The sequence below is a fragment of the Trichogramma pretiosum genome, unplaced genomic scaffold, assembly GCF_000599845.2.
Source record: "Trichogramma pretiosum strain Unisexual culture from Peru unplaced genomic scaffold, Tpre_2.0 scaffold64, whole genome shotgun sequence".
Taxonomy (NCBI): Eukaryota; Metazoa; Arthropoda; class Insecta; order Hymenoptera; family Trichogrammatidae; genus Trichogramma; species Trichogramma pretiosum.
The window spans coordinates 945161-963937 of record NW_019641692.1 but is presented as its reverse complement, the minus strand read 5'-3'; the positions used below and the strand labels follow the sequence as shown (position 1 = coordinate 963937).

At 40.2% G+C, this 18777-nt stretch overlaps 1 protein-coding gene across 2 annotated transcripts; it reads left to right on the top strand.

The window, feature by feature from the left end:
* The first annotated feature begins 177 nt into the window (after positions 1-177).
* Positions 178-10616, top strand: LOC106656317 (ornithine decarboxylase-like). 2 transcript variants are annotated; one of them, XM_014377227.2, is made up of 8 exons: positions 178-567; positions 750-1078; positions 6519-6689; positions 7090-7397; positions 7580-7656; positions 7749-8262; positions 8431-8854; positions 8946-10616. In XM_014377227.2, the coding sequence occupies exons 4-8, from the start codon at positions 7205-7207 to the stop codon at positions 9160-9162; spliced, it is 1425 nt and encodes a 474-aa protein (XP_014232713.1). In that variant the 5' UTR covers positions 178-567; positions 750-1078; positions 6519-6689; positions 7090-7204; the 3' UTR covers positions 9163-10616. The 2 variants fall into 2 exon arrangements, with proteins under 2 accessions (XP_014232713.1, XP_014232714.1); XM_014377228.2 differs by lacking the exons at positions 178-567; positions 750-1078 and adding an exon at positions 5421-5713.
* Positions 10617-18777: the final 8161 nt, after the last annotated feature.

The window sequence follows — 18777 nt, the reverse complement described above, 5'->3', positions numbered from 1 at the left end:
GGTTCTATCCATATTGTAGCTATATAGCAGACGACCCTGTGCTCCAGAATCAAGCGCCACCTGGCGTCGGTTCTTTTACTCCGGAGCCACTACAATATAGCGCGTAGTTGGCTTAACCCAGTCACAGTCCGTGATATAGCGTCCATGTGTGTGCGCGCGCGTGTGTGTAGCTAATCGAAGGAGCTCTCCGCTGCTGCTGCTGCTACTGCTGTGTGTGCGTTAGAGAGGTACGGAATATTTCCGCTTCGCGCGAGTGGATATTTTCGGCTTGGACGCAAGTGTCGCCACTGGTCATCTTCGTCGTCGTCGTCGTCAGCTCCGCTTTCATCGCTGCTACTGTGGCGTCTCGTCGTCAGTCGCGCGTGCTTCTTATCCTCTGTTACACACATCGTGTATCGAGACGGCACTCAGTGAAGACCTACCAGTGCAGTAGATAACTTGGAAATTAATACATCGTTCATCGCAGAGCGATATACCCATTTGAGAGTGAAACTTTCGGAGTTCGGAGTTGTGTCCACCGAACGAACGGCGGCCACCCCCCCCTCTCTTCGTGTACAACTACTTCACGTAAGTCCAATCGAACACATTTTGTATACTTATTTGTCGCCTCTCTTCGCTACTGCTGCTGCTGCTGCTGCTGCTGCTACTGCCCGATTAAGAGCATTACAGTAGCGAGTAGAAGACGACCGCGCACAGTACACATCGAAATATATCTATATCTAAACGTCATTGGAATCTGTGCTCCGCAGAATCTCGCCTCTATTCTCAGCGCAAGTCGCAGTCTGTGCAGTGTGTATCAAGAGTGTCTCTCTCACTCTCTTAGAGCCGAAAAAGCAAGAAAAATAAAAAAAGCGTCATCCTCGTGGTTCGCCGCTTGCAAGCGCTGGAACGAATGGTCCGAATTGCCCTGGAGCCGAGCCCGATAAGCAACGAGGTGGTGGCCTGGCTGTCGACTAGTCGCAGCCCAGTACACCGAGCGAGTCTGTTCTGACTGATTTTTGCACGACGGTCGACCAAAACCATCAACATTCCGTCAATAACCGAGTTCCGGCCCGCAGGGTGGCGATCTTACGACAAGGTAAGCCACATGATAATGAAAAGTGCATCCCTGCGTGCTGCGGAGAGCGCTCCGACTCCGAGATAAGTACAGGCGCGCGCGCGCGTGTGTGACTCAGTAATAAAACTTATAACTCGGAGAATCATCGCTGCTCGATCGCTTGGCCGCGCGCTATATGTCCGTTTTTATACCCGAGTCATTCCTTACACACTATTTTATCGTTCGCGATAAACTCGGACTATAATATTATAATAAAATTTTGCGCGTGTATAAATACGCGTTTAATACGTATGTGTGCGCATGTGTGTATATCGTATCGTCCGAGCGTCACCGAGCATGTGGTATAAACACGAGTCACAAGTCACAACACACGATGCCATACTCATATACTTGATTGAACTTACTCTTCTTGTCGTCGTCGCCGCTCAAGCTCGCGCGTCGCTAGCTCACACTTGCATGCAGCAGAGTGCTCCGCGATGCAGAAAGTGTATAGTCGGTAGCCGTGGGGTAGGCGGGCTGCAGCAATTTACGGACGGTTATAGGCTCTCTTCTCGCGTTGCACGATCGAGTCGTTATCCATTGTTATTATTATGATTGCACGCGGGCGCACGCGAGGTGTTGCGGAGCTTTCAGCGCGCCGCGGCGCACGCATTCCGGCACGCGCGCTCGTATTATGCATCGATGAGCATCGTCAATCGGGAGGTCAGAATCCCTCCGTTGAAGACATTTCTTTTCTCGCGCACAATTTTTTTTTCTCCTCGAGGCACCGACCGATCACGTGAAAAATTATCTGGACTATATACATTCTCTCCTGTACATATGTGTACGTTTGCATTGTCTGGCGTTTTCCAGGAAAAGTCATTCGTTTCCGAAACAGCAGGCGGGGTCGGGCTCAATTGACAGCTCTCTGGTTTTTCCCCGCTCGATTTACATTTGTCGTAAATTTATAGTTCAATACCAAGCTCTCGAGATGTTTAGAGACAATAACTCAATTTTTGGGTAATGCTTGAATTACGAATGCACTCAAGCGATTCGTACGTAAATAAGGAAAAAAAAGACAATATTTAAACTTTCCCAGTATACTTCTATGACGGCTTTATCGGCTTTGACGATTCTCGGTAGACTGCTTCAATCTTTACTACCTAATGATCTCATTTTTGTTCCACTATTCTCGTTATTGCGTTTTTTATTTTCTTGAATGAGCGATATCGCGCGAGAGCTTGCGACTTTTAAATAAAAATTTAAATACCGATTTGAATGATTTTTGCTAGATTGATTGTAGCAGAGTGCAAATCATTAAAAGTGTATTTAAATTTACGCAGTTTGACAAGAAAAAAACACAATAATTCTCTTTTAATGAATTTTAATGGATTTTCCATTGACGTAACTTTATTGTTTTTTTACTTTTATCTAATATCGAAAATAGAATTTTTATCATAGATTAATGATTGTAATATACTGCTAATGCAGTCTTACAAAAAAGTTATAAGCTCGAGCTATAGATTCAAGTACTTTTGATTAAAAATAGTTCCAAGCGGTTAATTGAGCTCTATTCTCGATTGTATAAACTCGTCTGCCAAAGTTAGTACTGTACAGAGCTTTCCGAGAATTTACTTGCTTCATTTAATTATAATGTAATATACAGAAGCTTCGAGTGTTTGCAAACTATTGCTCATCCGAGGGTTTTATATAAAATTAGTATTTTGAACCAAACAACGCAACGTTATTTATTCATTTCGTTCATTTAATTATTAATTTTAAACTCGCCAACTATCCAAATAACGAACTTGAAATCATTTTAAAAAGTTTCGAAAAGTCTTTGGAATCATCGTCGATCGATTCGCTCAGCTTTCACGACATTATTAAATCTCTGCAATACGCGAGCATGAAAAAAGAAACCGTAAATAAACAATGACACACTGCTATAAAGTCACGGCACGATCGTATCTGGAGCATTATTGTGTATAATGCTCATCGCGATAAGCTATCGCATAAGTTCAACGAATGGCATGGTGATCTCCTTTGTCTCGCGCGGCACAAGCTGATGGCGCAGATGTCTGGGTGGTCAGTGCGTCGGCTCTCTCATTACACACTATAAGTACTACTATATTTTAATACTATACATTTTTATTATATGTATAGCATCGAGAGGCGCATTGACGTACGACGCGATAATAATGCATGTATACGAAGAAAGACCTTGTGCTAATGCTATAGGATAGCCGTGTACGAGCGCATCGTTTGTGTGCATTTAATACACACGACGTTGGACACTCTATATGTATCGCGCCGATAATGTGCACGTACGTAACATTGCGTCATGTGTATCGCGGGGCTCTTGCAGTCGTGTGCCTGCACGCGTCAAAAAATTGTCTCTCCCCTCGCGAGTATCTGTGTGTCGACGATGATGGAATGTCAAACCTTATCCACGCCAACTGGTTTCAACCGGTAGCCGACTTTTATCCTCGTATACGCATCGCTCTTTTCCTCGAGTGCCAGATTTCGAGCATTTTTCGTTCTCTTTCTTTATTAATTAGAGTAGCGTATAAGCTTATAGCGACGACGCGCGATTGCGCGAAATGTGCTCGCCTCCTCGCGATTCGCACTATTTTGCACGACATGCGCGCGTCCACCCGGTGGCGGCCAAGAGGGTGGCACCAGCCGATGCAAGCTTTTTTCGACGCGTGCGCGCAACAGGCTATATCATCGCCTATATAGATGATGATATAAGGGATCGATCGAGACTCTCGTTCGCCGTTCCGCACACTCTTCTCTCGCACGCGTCTCGATATGTGTGCAGCTTGTAGCATATGACATACAAGCTGCGCGGGGTTCGCGAGTTTCTTAATCAGGATTGATTGCGAGAATATGCGCGTTTACTTCTTCTCTCTCTTTTTTTTTATTTCTCTCTCTCTCTCTCTCTCTCTCTCTCCTCCTCGTTTCAGTTTATTGAACTGACACGACTCTCGCTCTACTTTTGCGTGCATGTGCAGCGCGTTTTAATGAGCACAGCGGATTTTTATTTCAACCGAAATATCAATGGCACACACGTCTCGCGCAGGAGCGTACGCGAACCGAGATGCCATTTAATAATTTCATAATTCGAGACGATGTTTCGTTATACACGCACGAGGGAGCTTTTCTCTTTGTAATTTTCGAACGCATAACGTCATTGAATGTGCGCGACACTCCGGAGCAATTAGAAAATGGCTTTGTGCAATTACGAGTCTAATTGAAGATGCAGATTAGACGCTGCGGGACACGACGCGCGCGGGGGGCATTCGCAGAATGCGCGGCATAATTAGTCACTTGATAAATTGAGAGTTTGCCGTCGTCAGCGATGTCTGCTCGAGGAGCTTTGCAGCTGTTTTCAGAGTTTTTTCTGCGACGTTAATTTGTAAATTATAACGCAAAATAACGTCGGATGTTTTTATTTTTCAATCGCTCGAGTCGGTGCGTTTGTATGTATCAGTTGGAAAAGCGTATCCAGTATTACTCGTATGCATCAGAATGAAGCGATAATAACATACCATATCGACTAGAATCATACACACTTTTCAGACATGTTATTTTTTTGTTTGAAAGAATTGGAAAATTTACTGCAAATCTGTCGATAAACACAGCCGTACACGCTCGAGCAGAGTACGCATACGCGCAATAATTCTAAACCGCCTGTTACCAGATCGTTTCAACATTTACCAGAAAAGTTATTGCTCATATTCTATGACAGGGTCGTTTGTTTCGCGTTTTTTCTTTCTCACGCGATATAATATGTAATGCGTATCACCAGGTCGCCTAGAACTTTTCATTGTTGATATAAAACAACGTATATAGTGTGTTCCCGCTCACGCGCAAGCTTGCAGCCAAGCCAAAGGATTCGACGCAATTCGAAAGCTCGACGCGCAAAAATGTTCTCCACGCGAGTTACGATGATCTATAAATAATACAAGCTAGAAAATGCATGTCATCGCGCGCGAGTGCGCCGCATCATCAGCAATTGCACAAGATAAAGTAAAGAAACTCGCGTATGATGCATTCGCGATCGTACCCCCCTTGAAGCTCGCGAGCGCGAAAGGAAAATCCACCCACGCGTGCATCCGCGAATTCATTTTTTTTATTTTTCTTCGGTACACACACACGCGGCATGAAACGGCAATTCATAAGTTTGCGCGCGCGCGTACAATATATCACTCGTCACAAGACACAAGACAAGCTTTGATAAGAATTGCGCGCAGACGATCCTCGCCCTCTCCCCGCGCGCAGCCTGCACTGTGTTATGGATCACGGACTAGCCGACTGATTATTTGTCGCTCGTCTTATCGAGTCTCGTATAAATACCGTGCCGAGTGCCGTGGAGCTTTTCAGAAGCACATTGTGAGTGTTCGCCAGCGTGTCTCGCGCAATTTCCCGATCGATCGATCGTAATTATAAAAATTCGTATATTTCACGAGTCTCGGTGTGAAGACAACGAAAGTTGCGACGGTTTGTAGTCCTTACCGGCGTCCGCGTGTTTGTGTGTGATCTACTAATCGTTGACAAATAAGCACTTAGCGTGGTCGCAAGTTACTTTGACGACTACGCCGGATTTTCACAAAATCGGTTGGAGATTATTGTATGTCTAATCAGGACGGCACGAGAATTACTCCCTACGTAAAGGTTCGTTCACGAATTGTCTAATCTCCCGTGGGGGCATAAAAATCTAATTACATAACTCGCGAATGACCAAAGTATGACGCTTCTAGATTGTATTTGTAATCTTTACGTTCGGTAGCGATGGATAACGGCTACTTGAAATCAATGGAAAATTATAATTGCGAGCCGAGTTGTTATGCTCGGTATCTCTCGTTTGTGATTTTTTTTTTCATTATCTCGCTTTTGGTTAAAGCTACTTGATGTCATTATAATACCTGAAAATTTCTCAAATTAACGATCTTACGACTTATGTATACAGGCAATGACGTTTTTCATTTTAATTAACCTGATAAAACGTCAAATGAGTCGAGCTACACAAGTCGTTAAATCGGAACGAACTCGAGACTTGGCCTCTTTAAAATTCAAAGCTATTCTTTTTCAAAATAACTCCTTTTTCTTACGCTTTTTATATATTTCCCGGAAACTTTCTCCTTCAGTCACTCTCGTTCTCGATCTTCCTACGAGTATTAAAATACTCATTGTCTTGTCATTCCTTCTTACATACGCTAATTATGATCATCATTATTATTATCGGTCACGGATAAGCATCTCGGAATCGTCGAGCGATAAGGCGACGCGACCGCTCATCATCATTAAAATCGTTCTAATGCACGTAACGAGGCGCTACTCCGCCTCGGCCCGAATCAAAATCTATTCAGTACAAATGTATTCCTCATGATGTACTGACGTGTGTCAGTACTACGGCTCCATGCTAAGACTCTACGATACGGCGCTCGGTGTTAACGTTGCTGTTGTTTTTTGCTTTCAGGGCTCCGTTTGCGATAGGCTGGTTGACCAGTCTGTTGGGTGCTTAATCAACAGCGGCAACTGGAAGTTGGCCCTGAACGCAGAGCCCCCGTGGCTTTGCTAGCACCCCTAACAACCAAATCAGTATCACCTCGCCTTCACAATTCTCATCATTTTACTTGACAGCTGCCTCGTAAGTATTTCAATTAAATATACTTTTATTTTGTTTCTTAGGTTTGTTATAAGCGCGGACAATTCATATTTTTGTGTAAATACGTGATCTAGGCTTCAACTGCCACGAGTTGTTTTTCTTTTTTTTATCGTCGTAAGCCACTTGTCCAATCTTTGCGAGAACTTTCTTTATAATAGATTTCAATTTTTATTAATCATTGTCAAAAATTGTTTGCGGAAGTGTGTTATCTAATGAAATTATTATCTTACGACTGGCTTATAACGTTTTGAAAAATATCAAACGCAACGGAATGTCGAACTACTTAAAAATTCCTTTCTGACAATATCTCATTAAAAAAAAATATAAAAAAAAATTTCCATTGCAACCATTTAACAATATGTCTTTCTCTATTCTGTTTCAGTTTGCTGCCTAGCTCCTAGCAGAGATTTTATTTTAGTTAATTATTATATTTTTATCCCCCTTGTGTTGTATTAATCATCGTATCCAAAACAAAAAAAAACGTTAAGCCATCCAAAATGAAGGTAACGAACGTAAATCTGGACGAACGTATCCACGTGTTGAAGAGCACCTCGACGTTCATGTCGGTCATCAAGGAGATCGCCGAGAGCGGAATGCAGGAGGAGGCGTTCTACGTTCTCGACGTCGGCGACATCGTGCGCAAACACCAGATCTGGAAGGAAAAGTTGCCCCGCGTCCATCCATTCTATGGTAAGTGCGGCAATATATGAAACGCTCGAAAACTTGGACGCTGCAGCTCTCTCGGATGTCTCGAGCGCATATGCTATTAATACGAGAGAGACGCGTCTATTTTCGTTTATATTATTTCTATATATCGGTGACGAGTTTACCTACTCTCGACTAATTATGCAACTCTTCTCTCAATTTTCTAGCTGTCAAATGCAACGATAGTCTGCCCGTGTTGGAGGTACTGGCTGCTATTGGCGTTGGCTTCGATTGCGCCTCTAAGGTAAGCGTCACCCGAAATTAAATAAACGTGTCCGTGTGACCAAGCGATTATTCGATGATTAAAATGTCCGCTATCTTGGCTTCCTATTACAGAACGAGATTAACAAGGTGTTGGACCTCGGCGTGGACACCGACAGAATCATCTTCGCCAATCCGGCCAAGCCGAGCTCGCACATACGCCACGCGGAGAGCGTCGGCGTGCGCCTCATGACCGTCGACAACGAGAGCGAGCTCTACAAGATCAAGAGAATCTTCCCCTCGGCCAAGATCGTGCTGCGCATCCGCTGCGACTCGGAGCTGGCCCAGTGCCAGCTCGGCATGAAGTTCGGCTGCGATCCGGTCTACGACGCCCCCACCCTCCTGCGCCTGGCCAAAGTCCTGGATCTCGACGTCATCGGCATCAGCTTCCACGTCGGCTCCGGCTGCCAAGATCCGCCGGTCTACAATCGGGCCATCGCCCACTCCAGGACGCTGTTCGATCTGGCCACCGACATCGGTTTCAAGCCCTACCTGCTGGATCTCGGCGGTGGATATCCCGGCGACAGAGGCACGTCCATCGACGTGTTCGCCGATGTCATCAACGACTCTCTCGATCAATACTTCCCATGTAAGTTTGAAACTCTTGTATTTTGAAAAAGTATGCGTCGTGCCAAGCTCGACCAAAGTTTTATATTACCACGAGTTTGTACGTCATGAAAAAAAATACTTGTACAAACGATTACCGCAGCGTAGTGTAGAATTTCACTGATGTATCATTTTTTTTTTCAATTTCTAGCTGACGACGTGCACGTCATCGCTGAACCGGGTCGTTTCTACGTAGCATCTGCTTTCACCCTGGCTACCTGCATCCACAGCAAGCGCGTTGTGCGCGCCAACGTCAACGATCCCGACAAAGTAACTCACCACATGTACTACATCAACGACGGCGTCTACGGCTCCTTCAACTGTCTGCTGTACGATCACCAGCACGTGACGCCGATCCCGTTGCGCCCGGGTAGCGGCAAGCTCGTGCCCTCGAGCATCTGGGGCCCGACCTGCGACGGCTTGGACCAGGTCGTGGACAACGTGATGCTCCACGAAATGGAACTGGGCGACTGGATCATCTTCGAGAACATGGGAGCTTATACTTTGCCCGTCGCTTCTCCCTTCAATGGTTTTCCCATTCCCAAGGTTCATGTTGTAGCCGACGAAAGCATGTGGTACGTTAATTTTTACGATAATATGTTTGAAAGAAACAATTTTACTAGTAATTTTTTTGAAAATCTAACGCTTCATTTTATAATGTTTCAGGTTAATGTTAAAAGGTGCTTTGCCCTTGACTGAAGCTCATTTTGTTGTTAACGATATTCCTGAAAACATTCACTGTGGACTTGATATTAGCGGAGAAAATGTCAATTGGAACAATCCATCAATCGAGCTCACGACTTTGGAAGAAGAAGAAGGCTCTGATGGCGACATCACTCCATCTTTTATCTACGACTTCGTTGACGTAGGTCCGCTGAACTGAGATAGACGCACAAGTTTTCATAAAAATGACGTCTCAAAATGCGGGAATATTTGGCCTTACGGATCGCATGATAATCAATTTTGTGCATTTCTAAAACAAGCTCACTCCACGAGCTTGACATTCCTCCTTCACGAGAAAGGATATAATTGTATTATATGTAATTAATCGTAGGTAAGAGCCAGATATTCCTCGGTGTACCAGAGATTTCATGAATGCTACGGAAATAAGTACAACAAAACTTTGAATATAAGCGCCTGCAAAAAATTTTTAGGAAATTTTTAAAAATTAGTTTGAACAAATGATTCGAATGAAAGACTTGATGAATTCTGACTGTCAAAAATAATATATACTTTGAATCATGAAATATTAGAGTAGCTTGTGATCGAGACTGTTGTTGGAATTGATTTTTCTGGCTGTAAATAAGCCGTCGCGAATAATTAATTATTCATTTTTAAATCAACAGCATTTGTGATCACAAAAACAACTGAATTAGCGAAACAAAACAATTTGAAATTGTGAGACGATTTTATAAAGCAAGTATCTAGTTAATTCGCGACTTGCAAAAGTTATTAAAAATATTTGGTTATTCAGTATAATCGACGATAAGAAGAAAAGTAAATAACAGATATAATATAATCGTTACTCTACTCGTGTACACATACAATATATTCATCAAGTAAAAGAACAAAATCGTATGTATATTCTACAAGTATAACGTAGCGATTTTATCAACTTGATTCAACATCGTTTAGTATATCAAAAGCATTTAATGTTTAAGCTTGTGTCATTCTCGATAAATAGTGACCATACGAGACACGTGTTAGCTGAGTTAACGATTTTTCTTGTTATTTAATTACTGCCTTTGCATTTCTTTTGTGTCGTGCGATTTTACTTTTTATTATACTTTTATTTTAGCAGTTATTGATATCGATGAAAGTGTTTGCTCTGGACATGTTTTTAAAGTTTGCGATTGTTACCGCATCGGCCTGACGAAAGATGATTAGTTCGATTAATTGTAACGAAGTTTTGAGGTTTTTGAGTACGAAAGCTCCGGTCAAATCGTTATATATATTTTACCAAAAGAGAAAGGAAAATTATCTAATGCGAGGATAAAATTCTAATTGATTTTAGTGCACTCCACGTTGAATATGGATTTTACTACATACGTGGAATAAATTTTGGTGTTGAAAATTTTTTAACTTAGAATTCTTGAAAAAAAAAGAAGTGAAAAAGTATACTCTGTAGGCGTGCTAGATAATTTACAAAAAAAGCATTGAGGCAGCTGTCATAGAAAGTATAAAAGGAAGATTAGGTTTCATTATCATTTTTAATTTTATTGTATCATATACTCATATTTATTATACTTTTATTATTATTACTGTTATTTATTAACATTCGTGAGCTATCACGTGTAATAAACTATAGTAGAAAAAATAAATGTATTTGCAGACGTATTTGAATGATTTTTATTTCAATGTTTCCTATTTATATGAAAATAATACAAAATAAGTTGAATAAGAAGAACACAAGCCTTATAGCGAATCAATGGATCTACAGCTCATTTTACAAGAAAAATACAACTTACCTTTACAGCAATTTCAATTTGTATTGGATTGAAAATAACTATTACGTAACATTAATCTGTGCTAATAGATGAAAGAAAATATCAATATCGTTTAATAATCGAATATAATCCAAAAATACATGTTCATATTTTGAAATTTATTTGTGTATGAGATTCTATATTTTATTTTTAAATCAAACGATTATTTCTTTTTTTAACTATTGTTATTTAGAGCTATTTGGAGTTTTGCTCACCAATTTGAAGATTTTTTGCACAAATTTTTCCTAAACTCAAAACTTTTTCGAACATTTCTTTAAAAATGAAGTATAAAGTTTAAAATTAATTATTCATGATAATACATTATTCATAAACAAACTTATATGATACAGACATAATTTTTTACAAATGATTGCTTACAGCAGAGATATGCAACAATTAATTTGTACGATTTTTGTCCATTTTAAGAGTACATATTTTAAACATTTATTCATATTTTTTTTCAATACTAGGCGACCGATCATATAATAATATACGTTCTTTGGTAATACGTGACTATATGGCACACACAAACTGATTCCTGCTTATTGAATTTCTATCTATGGCCTGGAGCTACTAAACTATGGTCCATAACTGTATAATTCATTAACGCGAATTTGTCTTTACTTAATTTCATTTTATTTTATTTTTCTCAACTCAAGTATGGATATATTACGGTGGAATAAACGCACTCACCTCGGCAATGGAATAAATCACCACTAATTACTCAGACATCAGCAAATCGAGTCTTCTCTCGTAATTACGACCGGTACAACGGTCAAATCATTATTAAATATTTTATTTTTTCCCACAGATTTACCCAAAGTTTGATTTATAAGGGGGCGGATATTATTATTGAAAATAAGAAGTCGCTCGTTCGCGCGTGCGATACTTCATCCAATTGTAAGTGAATTTATTGCAAAATATCCTCCTCTGCCGATGCTGTGCTGAAAAGACGTCGTCGTCGTCGTCGCGCGAGAAGCCAGACCAGCCGGCAGAGATGAGAGATCCCATCACGCGATGAAAAAATTTTCGCGTTATGTCACCGATTATCTCGGTTGACGCGAAGAAGATGAAGAAGCGACGAAGAAAAGGACGATGTTGAAAGATACGTCGCGTAACGAAAAAACCCACAAAAAAAAGGTAAATAAACGTGACGATTTTTCGAATCTTAATCGGCTTGCCACCGCGGCGCGCTGTTAACATCGCGTCATACAAGCGATTTGGCCGCTTATATTTTTGCATTCAAGCATGTGCATAACGCGACAGGTATCTCGGCGTTCGATAATAATAATTAGCATATTTGCGGATCGTTGCATATTAAAAAAAAAAAAAAAAAAACAAGACGAGTGAATTCACGAATTTTTAGCTCTGACGTATTAGGAAATTAATTCTTGTGGCAAATCGCGCCTATACCGGACGATATGAGATACTGCAAAATAGTGGCGAAGAAAGCTCGAGAGGTACGTGTGTAACGAAATTTTTAATGGAAATCGCCGAGCGACAATTTGTATGCAGATGCATCAACGCAGGCGACTCGTCGCCTTTCGTCATTAGCGCGAAAGATATGTAGTACACAGACTTTGGTGCGCGTAACACACACGTATGCGGCTTGCGATACCTGTATACAATGTTTATCGAGCGCAAAAAACACGCGACGTTTTTCGGGATTAACAATTGATGCATATACGAACACGCCGCAGCGCGAAGAGCAATTTCGACGAGAGATTCCACTACGATCGACTGCGAAATCTCATTATTCGCGTTGAATTTCCGGAATGAAGATGAAGATTGCGCGAGATACGTTTCAATTTGTTCGCTCCGTGCACGGTTACGCTGTCTGTACCGTCGCCGTCGGTGTACCGACGAAAAAAAAAAATTCAACCTAAAACACGTAGGATTATGGAGTTTTGACGCTCATTCGCTCGTGCGCGACTTTCGTCGAGGCGGGGGCCGCGAGATCAGTTGCGGATGAATTCGTATACATGAAAATGTGGACTACGTGTCGGTGTTGTTGAGGAAAAGCTTTTCATAAATTTATCTTTTATGAGCTTTTATTAGTTTTAAACTATAAGTATATAAAATTATTCCAGGATAACTAGTCCAAAAATTCGTTTTTGAGCTTCATCTTGAAAGAAATGTAATACTTTTTTATCAAAATTTCTTCATTTTACGATATGGAAAATTTACAATAATAAGTGGATTCTTTGATCTTTACCCCGGAAAACGACATACAAACACAAAATAAAGCTTCGTTCGTCAACTGATCTATGGTCATTTCACAGCAGAGAGTGCACTTTTGAATTTTAAAAAAGACTCAAAGTTTGATATTTTTTGGCTGCGCTACAATTACTTTTCGTTTTTTCTACATTTACAGTGAGCTAACGATACTTATCCATGTTTTATTTAATTACTCCTTAGTTAATTACGCATATCGATAGTAATCGAGAGGTCTTGGGTCTTATTGCGTGCGCAGCTTTTTGATCGTTGTCACAAAATTCGAATTTCCCATCAAATTTTATGTGTTACACGATTCAAAATTTTTTTCTAAAGACAGCTTGAATAATTAACAACGCGAGTCTCGTTGAATATATTGCACGGCAGATTGTGTGGGGATAGTCGAATGACACTCGCACGAGTATAAGTCGCGATACTCTGGCACGATGCTATTTACAGGACGAAATAGATGCTCTTGCGCGGGCCCCGCGGCCAGGTTCATCATCGCCGTCTTCGTCATCGTCATCATCATCTCGTAGGCCATCGAATGTGGCGGACGGAGCTTTGGTATACCGGCAACAGACACACGCGCATTGAGCAATGACATAATAATTTTCTGGCCACGGCGCAAAGTGTTTCCATACGTACGGTTTATTATACGAACGATCGAAAACATCGGGTTTTGTCAATTACGCGAGTGTAAAAAGCGAAAAATCGAGCCGCGCGTTTACCCGAATAAACCGTGCAATCGTGACGTAATTCCCCACATGCAAACGTAGCCGCTTTATTCGTGTACATAATATTATGATGGGCTCTTGCAGACACATCTTTTGATCCTGCAGTGATGAGCAATTGCACTTGGCGTTAACCTGCGTGCATGCTATGTCGAAATCCGCGAAACGCAAAATTGATTTTGACTCCAACAACCAACATTTTCGATATTATGCTCGTATATTAAATTTATCAGTTCAAAATATGCTTGAGTGAATAGAGTACTGTGAAAAAACAAATTATTTAGATAAAGAAGAATACTTGAGCATTTTGCGAAGTAAATGAAAAATTCGAAAATTCAAATCGAAATTGAAACATTATTTAGAACGTTAAAAAAAACCAACTTGGAAGCATCATCGATTCGTGAGCTGAGTTGGAATGAATAAAAAAGTAGCTTTCACTTTCTGACGTGGACCATTTGACTAGTAAAACCTTGCTGTGCTGTGTCAGGGCAACATCAGTTCATCTGTAGAAGCCAACGTACAAGCATCATTGGTTCGTCTGCACATCAGTTGTAGTATATAAAAAATTAGCATTCACTTTCTGACGTGGACCATTTGACTAGTAACACCTTGCTGTGCTGTGTCAGGGCAACTCCAGTTCATCTGTAGAAGCCAACGTGGAAGCCTCATTGAATCATTAGGTGAGTTGGAGTGCATAAAAATACTCACTTCGAATTAGATATTGATCTTTCTGCAGTACCGTTACATCGCTAGTAAATGTTCAGACACTAAAGTGTAAGCATCAACGGAACATTAGCTTAATTGATTCCACAAGAACAAAAAGCTTAGAAACGAGGAAAATGGCTCTTTCTGCGAGACTGAGAGCTTTCCACTTGGATTATTATAATACATTGCCTGCACCATTGCACTCTGCAGTCTTTTACGCTACTGAAAATTTGGTCGAACAGTTGCTCATAAGTGGGGCTGACCCGAATGCGGTGAATGAAGATGGTGCCACTCCTCTGCATATTATTTGCCAAAAATCTGACGAGGCTTATAGCATGGCAAGTACGTTTTTTAGAGTCTGCGATCACATGGAGCAAACGATACACCTTGACACCCAAGACAATTTGGGTAACTCGGCATTGCACTATGCGATACACTATGAAAACGTAGATATGGTCGAATTTCTGCTGTTAAAAGGGGGCAATCCGAATGTCGCTAACAATGATGGAATGACTCCTCTGCATATTATTCGCGCCAAACGAGCAGTCCGTGATCACTTGTTGATGACGTTCCTGAGAATCTCCGATCACATGCAGCAGACGTTGCAGCTCGATGCTCAGGACAAGTTCGGTAACACACCACTACACTTGGCTGTGCTAGACGGCTGCTTTGTAATGATCGAACCTCTCCTAAGACGAGGAGCTAATCCAAATTTGACCAATGAAGAAGGAATGACACCTTTGCACATTATTTGTAAAAAAGGAACTGATGCGCATATCTATGCGATGAATTTCTTCAGAGTCTGTGACAGCGTTTACCGGACTGTACACGTCGATGTTCGGGACAAGTTCGCCAGGACACCCCTTGAGTGGGCTGTGGCGAATCGCTTGCATCTTGTGGTCGATATACTCTTGGACAATGGCGCTCATCTGCGGAACTTTATCTTTCCATTCCCAAGACATTACGACGAGCATTTGAAACCAAAGCCAGATGAAAACTTCAATAGCTTTAGGTCAAGACTAATAAAAGATGCTTTGGCCGTCGTTAAAAGTCTTGAAAAGAAAGGATGGAAATTGCAAGAACATGACAAATTGAAGGTCATGTCAATAATACAGCGGTACGGATTGTTGAAGAAAAGTTCCGAAAAATTTGAGGAATCTCGACGAGAGTTTGCATAACAACTGTTGTCGAGTGGGCAAACTATAGTTTTATTTCTTCTTATTTTATGAAATAGAGAGTAGGATTATCGCACGAGTATTTTACCCGTGTTCACAGAATCAATGAAATTTGTTAAAATGTATTAATATCAATTGTATCTAAATGTATAAATATAGAAATGTACAAATGATAAGGATTTTTAATAAATAATGTATAAACTCAAAAATTTACTTGTTTTTACTACAAATAATAATTCTATAGATTTATTTTATGACGTGTACGACATATTTCATTACTATGATATAATTAAAGGTCAAACAATACCATTAATTGTTTCATAAATGTGCTGTTCGGAGATCCTGACTACATATAGAAAGTGTAGTAGTCTACATATAGAAAGTGTAGTGTAGTGTGTACTTATAGAAAACTATATATGGTATGAGTAAGCGAAGCAATTCAGTTCGTGTAATTTTGTGGACCTTTGAATATTCAATATGAAAATGATTAGAATTAGCTTTTTTTGCTTAAAAATACAATCATAAGTAACCAGATCAACTGAGCTGATGAATATGTTTCATCTTTTAATGTGGAACCGTAAGTATCCAAATTTACCCATTTAATTTATCTTATTTTGCTATTGATGCTCAATGTAACTGAATCTGCCCAGTTTAGGTAAGTTAAGTAGTAACATTGAAACAAAGTCATGTTGAAGTAATCGAGTCAACCCAACTTGTGCAGTTTATAGATTCGTGAGTACATGCAATATTTAATACTTAATCAAAGTAAGTTTAAGTAAGTTCAGTCGTATTTTTATATTTTTATATATGATGCCGTCGCAAAAGTTTAAGTGCTGGGGAAATTAATCGGAAAGTATTGACTACAGAATAAATCGAAAAATCAGTTTTATTAAAATGGATTAAAATTACATAGAAAAAAAAGTCAGTTGTATAAGAACAGCTGTAAGATGTGTAACGTCTTTATGAACATTAAAAATAGAATTTAACAATAAACAATTCAAGTAATTCTATCTAAAATTCGAGTAATTAAATCAAAACAAAATTAGAGTAATTCGATTTTAAAAATTCAAGTAAATCAATTTACAATAAAAAAAAAAGAAGCACTGTAAGATGTATAACTAAAGTCACATTCAAATGTAAAATGTGTTTGGTGATTTTTGTATAATATGCTCAGACACCAGAAGTGCAACGTCAAATACACTTTCGTTTTATTTGGTTTATTTTATTTATTTATTATTTTAATTTTTTACCTTTAAATTGACTCACAATCAGCAAATTTAATCATTTCAAGCCTGAATAAATGTTTATTTACTATGTGAAATTAAGAGAATTTAAAAATTAATGGAGCTACGAAATGAAAATGCGAAGATTGAATTTTGAAAATTTTATTTAATCCATCCGAGTTATGCAAAGTCTCGACGAAGAATCAACAATTTTACCCACCGCCGGTAATATCTCGTTGCCTGGCAACGTATTCAACAACAATTGTTTTTTCGGAGTTCGCTTCTGGTCAGCTTCTGCGCTGAGCTATCAGCCCTTTACAATTAAACTATACATTATTTTTTATAATATCGTTTCTCGCACCTGGCTCGAAACCCTTTACAATCTCAATCATTGTGTTACACTATGGCACAAAACAATTTGGTACAATTTGACTGCGTGCGTGAGTTAAGTTCAAGCACGCGCAGGCTCGAGAATTATAAATGACACTTGTATCCTTAATCGGCGCCGTAATTTCTTTGTGTATAAGTATGTATATTGGCCAGGAAGGTAACGATTGACGTAGTTTTATACGACGCATAATCCAATTATCCTATTCATTATAATCGAGCGTATCGAGCCCGATACGGACGCAGGAGACGAAAAAAAATCTCGAAATTTTGCATATTATGTACATTATATATCCGAAGAGAGCATGTGAATTTCACACGCTGATACTATAATGTCCAGACTCTTGACATCCTAGTGAACTCAGGTCAGCTCTATTTTTAAAATCGACTCGTCGTTTCCGCGCAACTAAGCGAGTGTATGTATACGAGTGCGTGCGTGAGTCTGTGCGTACCTATACACGCCCGATAGCCATGAATTTCAAGTCGTCGTAAGAACGCGCCGCGCGCAGTTCGCCGATTGGTGCACGTCGAGGAGCCGAGCGCGGCGTGTCGTGTTCGCGGCGCAATACCGTCTGATATACGACGCTATCGAGCCCGAAAGTCAAGTCGGATCGGAGGAGCTTTATGCATTTTATGGCCCCTCGTTAGTGTCGGCTCTATTGTTTTTTATTTTTTTTTTTTTATTTTTTTACGACTCGAGTTTTTTTTGCTTCGGCATAACAACGTGATGAGGTTATTTCGCCTCATTAATTGAAAAATGTGACGCTTTGGGATTATCGATGGGCGGCCCTATGATTCATCGGGCTGTATCATTCTTTCGTGCTAAATACGTTTTATTTTTACGAATCCGAGAAACGGCTGTTATGCATATAAGCAGCGGCCAATGTTTTGACGGCGGTTTTTCTCTTTTGACGAATTTCCTTGTGTATATATCTCTTAACGTATACTCGGGGTGTCATCGTTTTTTTAAATGCCATCCGAGTCGTAATTAGGCATCGTTAATGATGTTGTTGTTTTTGTTGTTTTATATTCACGGCTCCTGTGAAAACTCGGCCTACCTGTTGTGCGATACTCTTAAGGACAAACTTGTCTCTGCACTTGTGTGCGTGAATGCCCGTTGCTCAATCGCAAACATAATGTTATATTATGATGGCAACTGTGTCGTACAAAGTCCACGTGAATCCCGCATTGTCGTCGGCTGCAGCATGCGTGCACAATATATAATATAAATGCGTGCACAATATATAATATAATATAATATCGATATCCAAGGCCAAGGAGTTATTTTTAAGATAATCAATTATTATTCGTATATAGATTCGACACCTATAAAAGATGTTATTTAATCGCGAAATTTCCTGAAGCCACGCGCGCCTCGTCGAGGTGAGCGCGAAATTTTGAATATTAAATGTGTTTTCCGCGCTTCCTTTTAACGAGCGCATTGAAAATTATGGAATGTTTTTTGTGCACACATATAATTATGATATTTATTTTCACGAGCACGTTATTCTCCGTGACGAGATTGAAGATCGATTCGTCATTCGTAACGACGACGACGACTGCGCGTTGAGTGC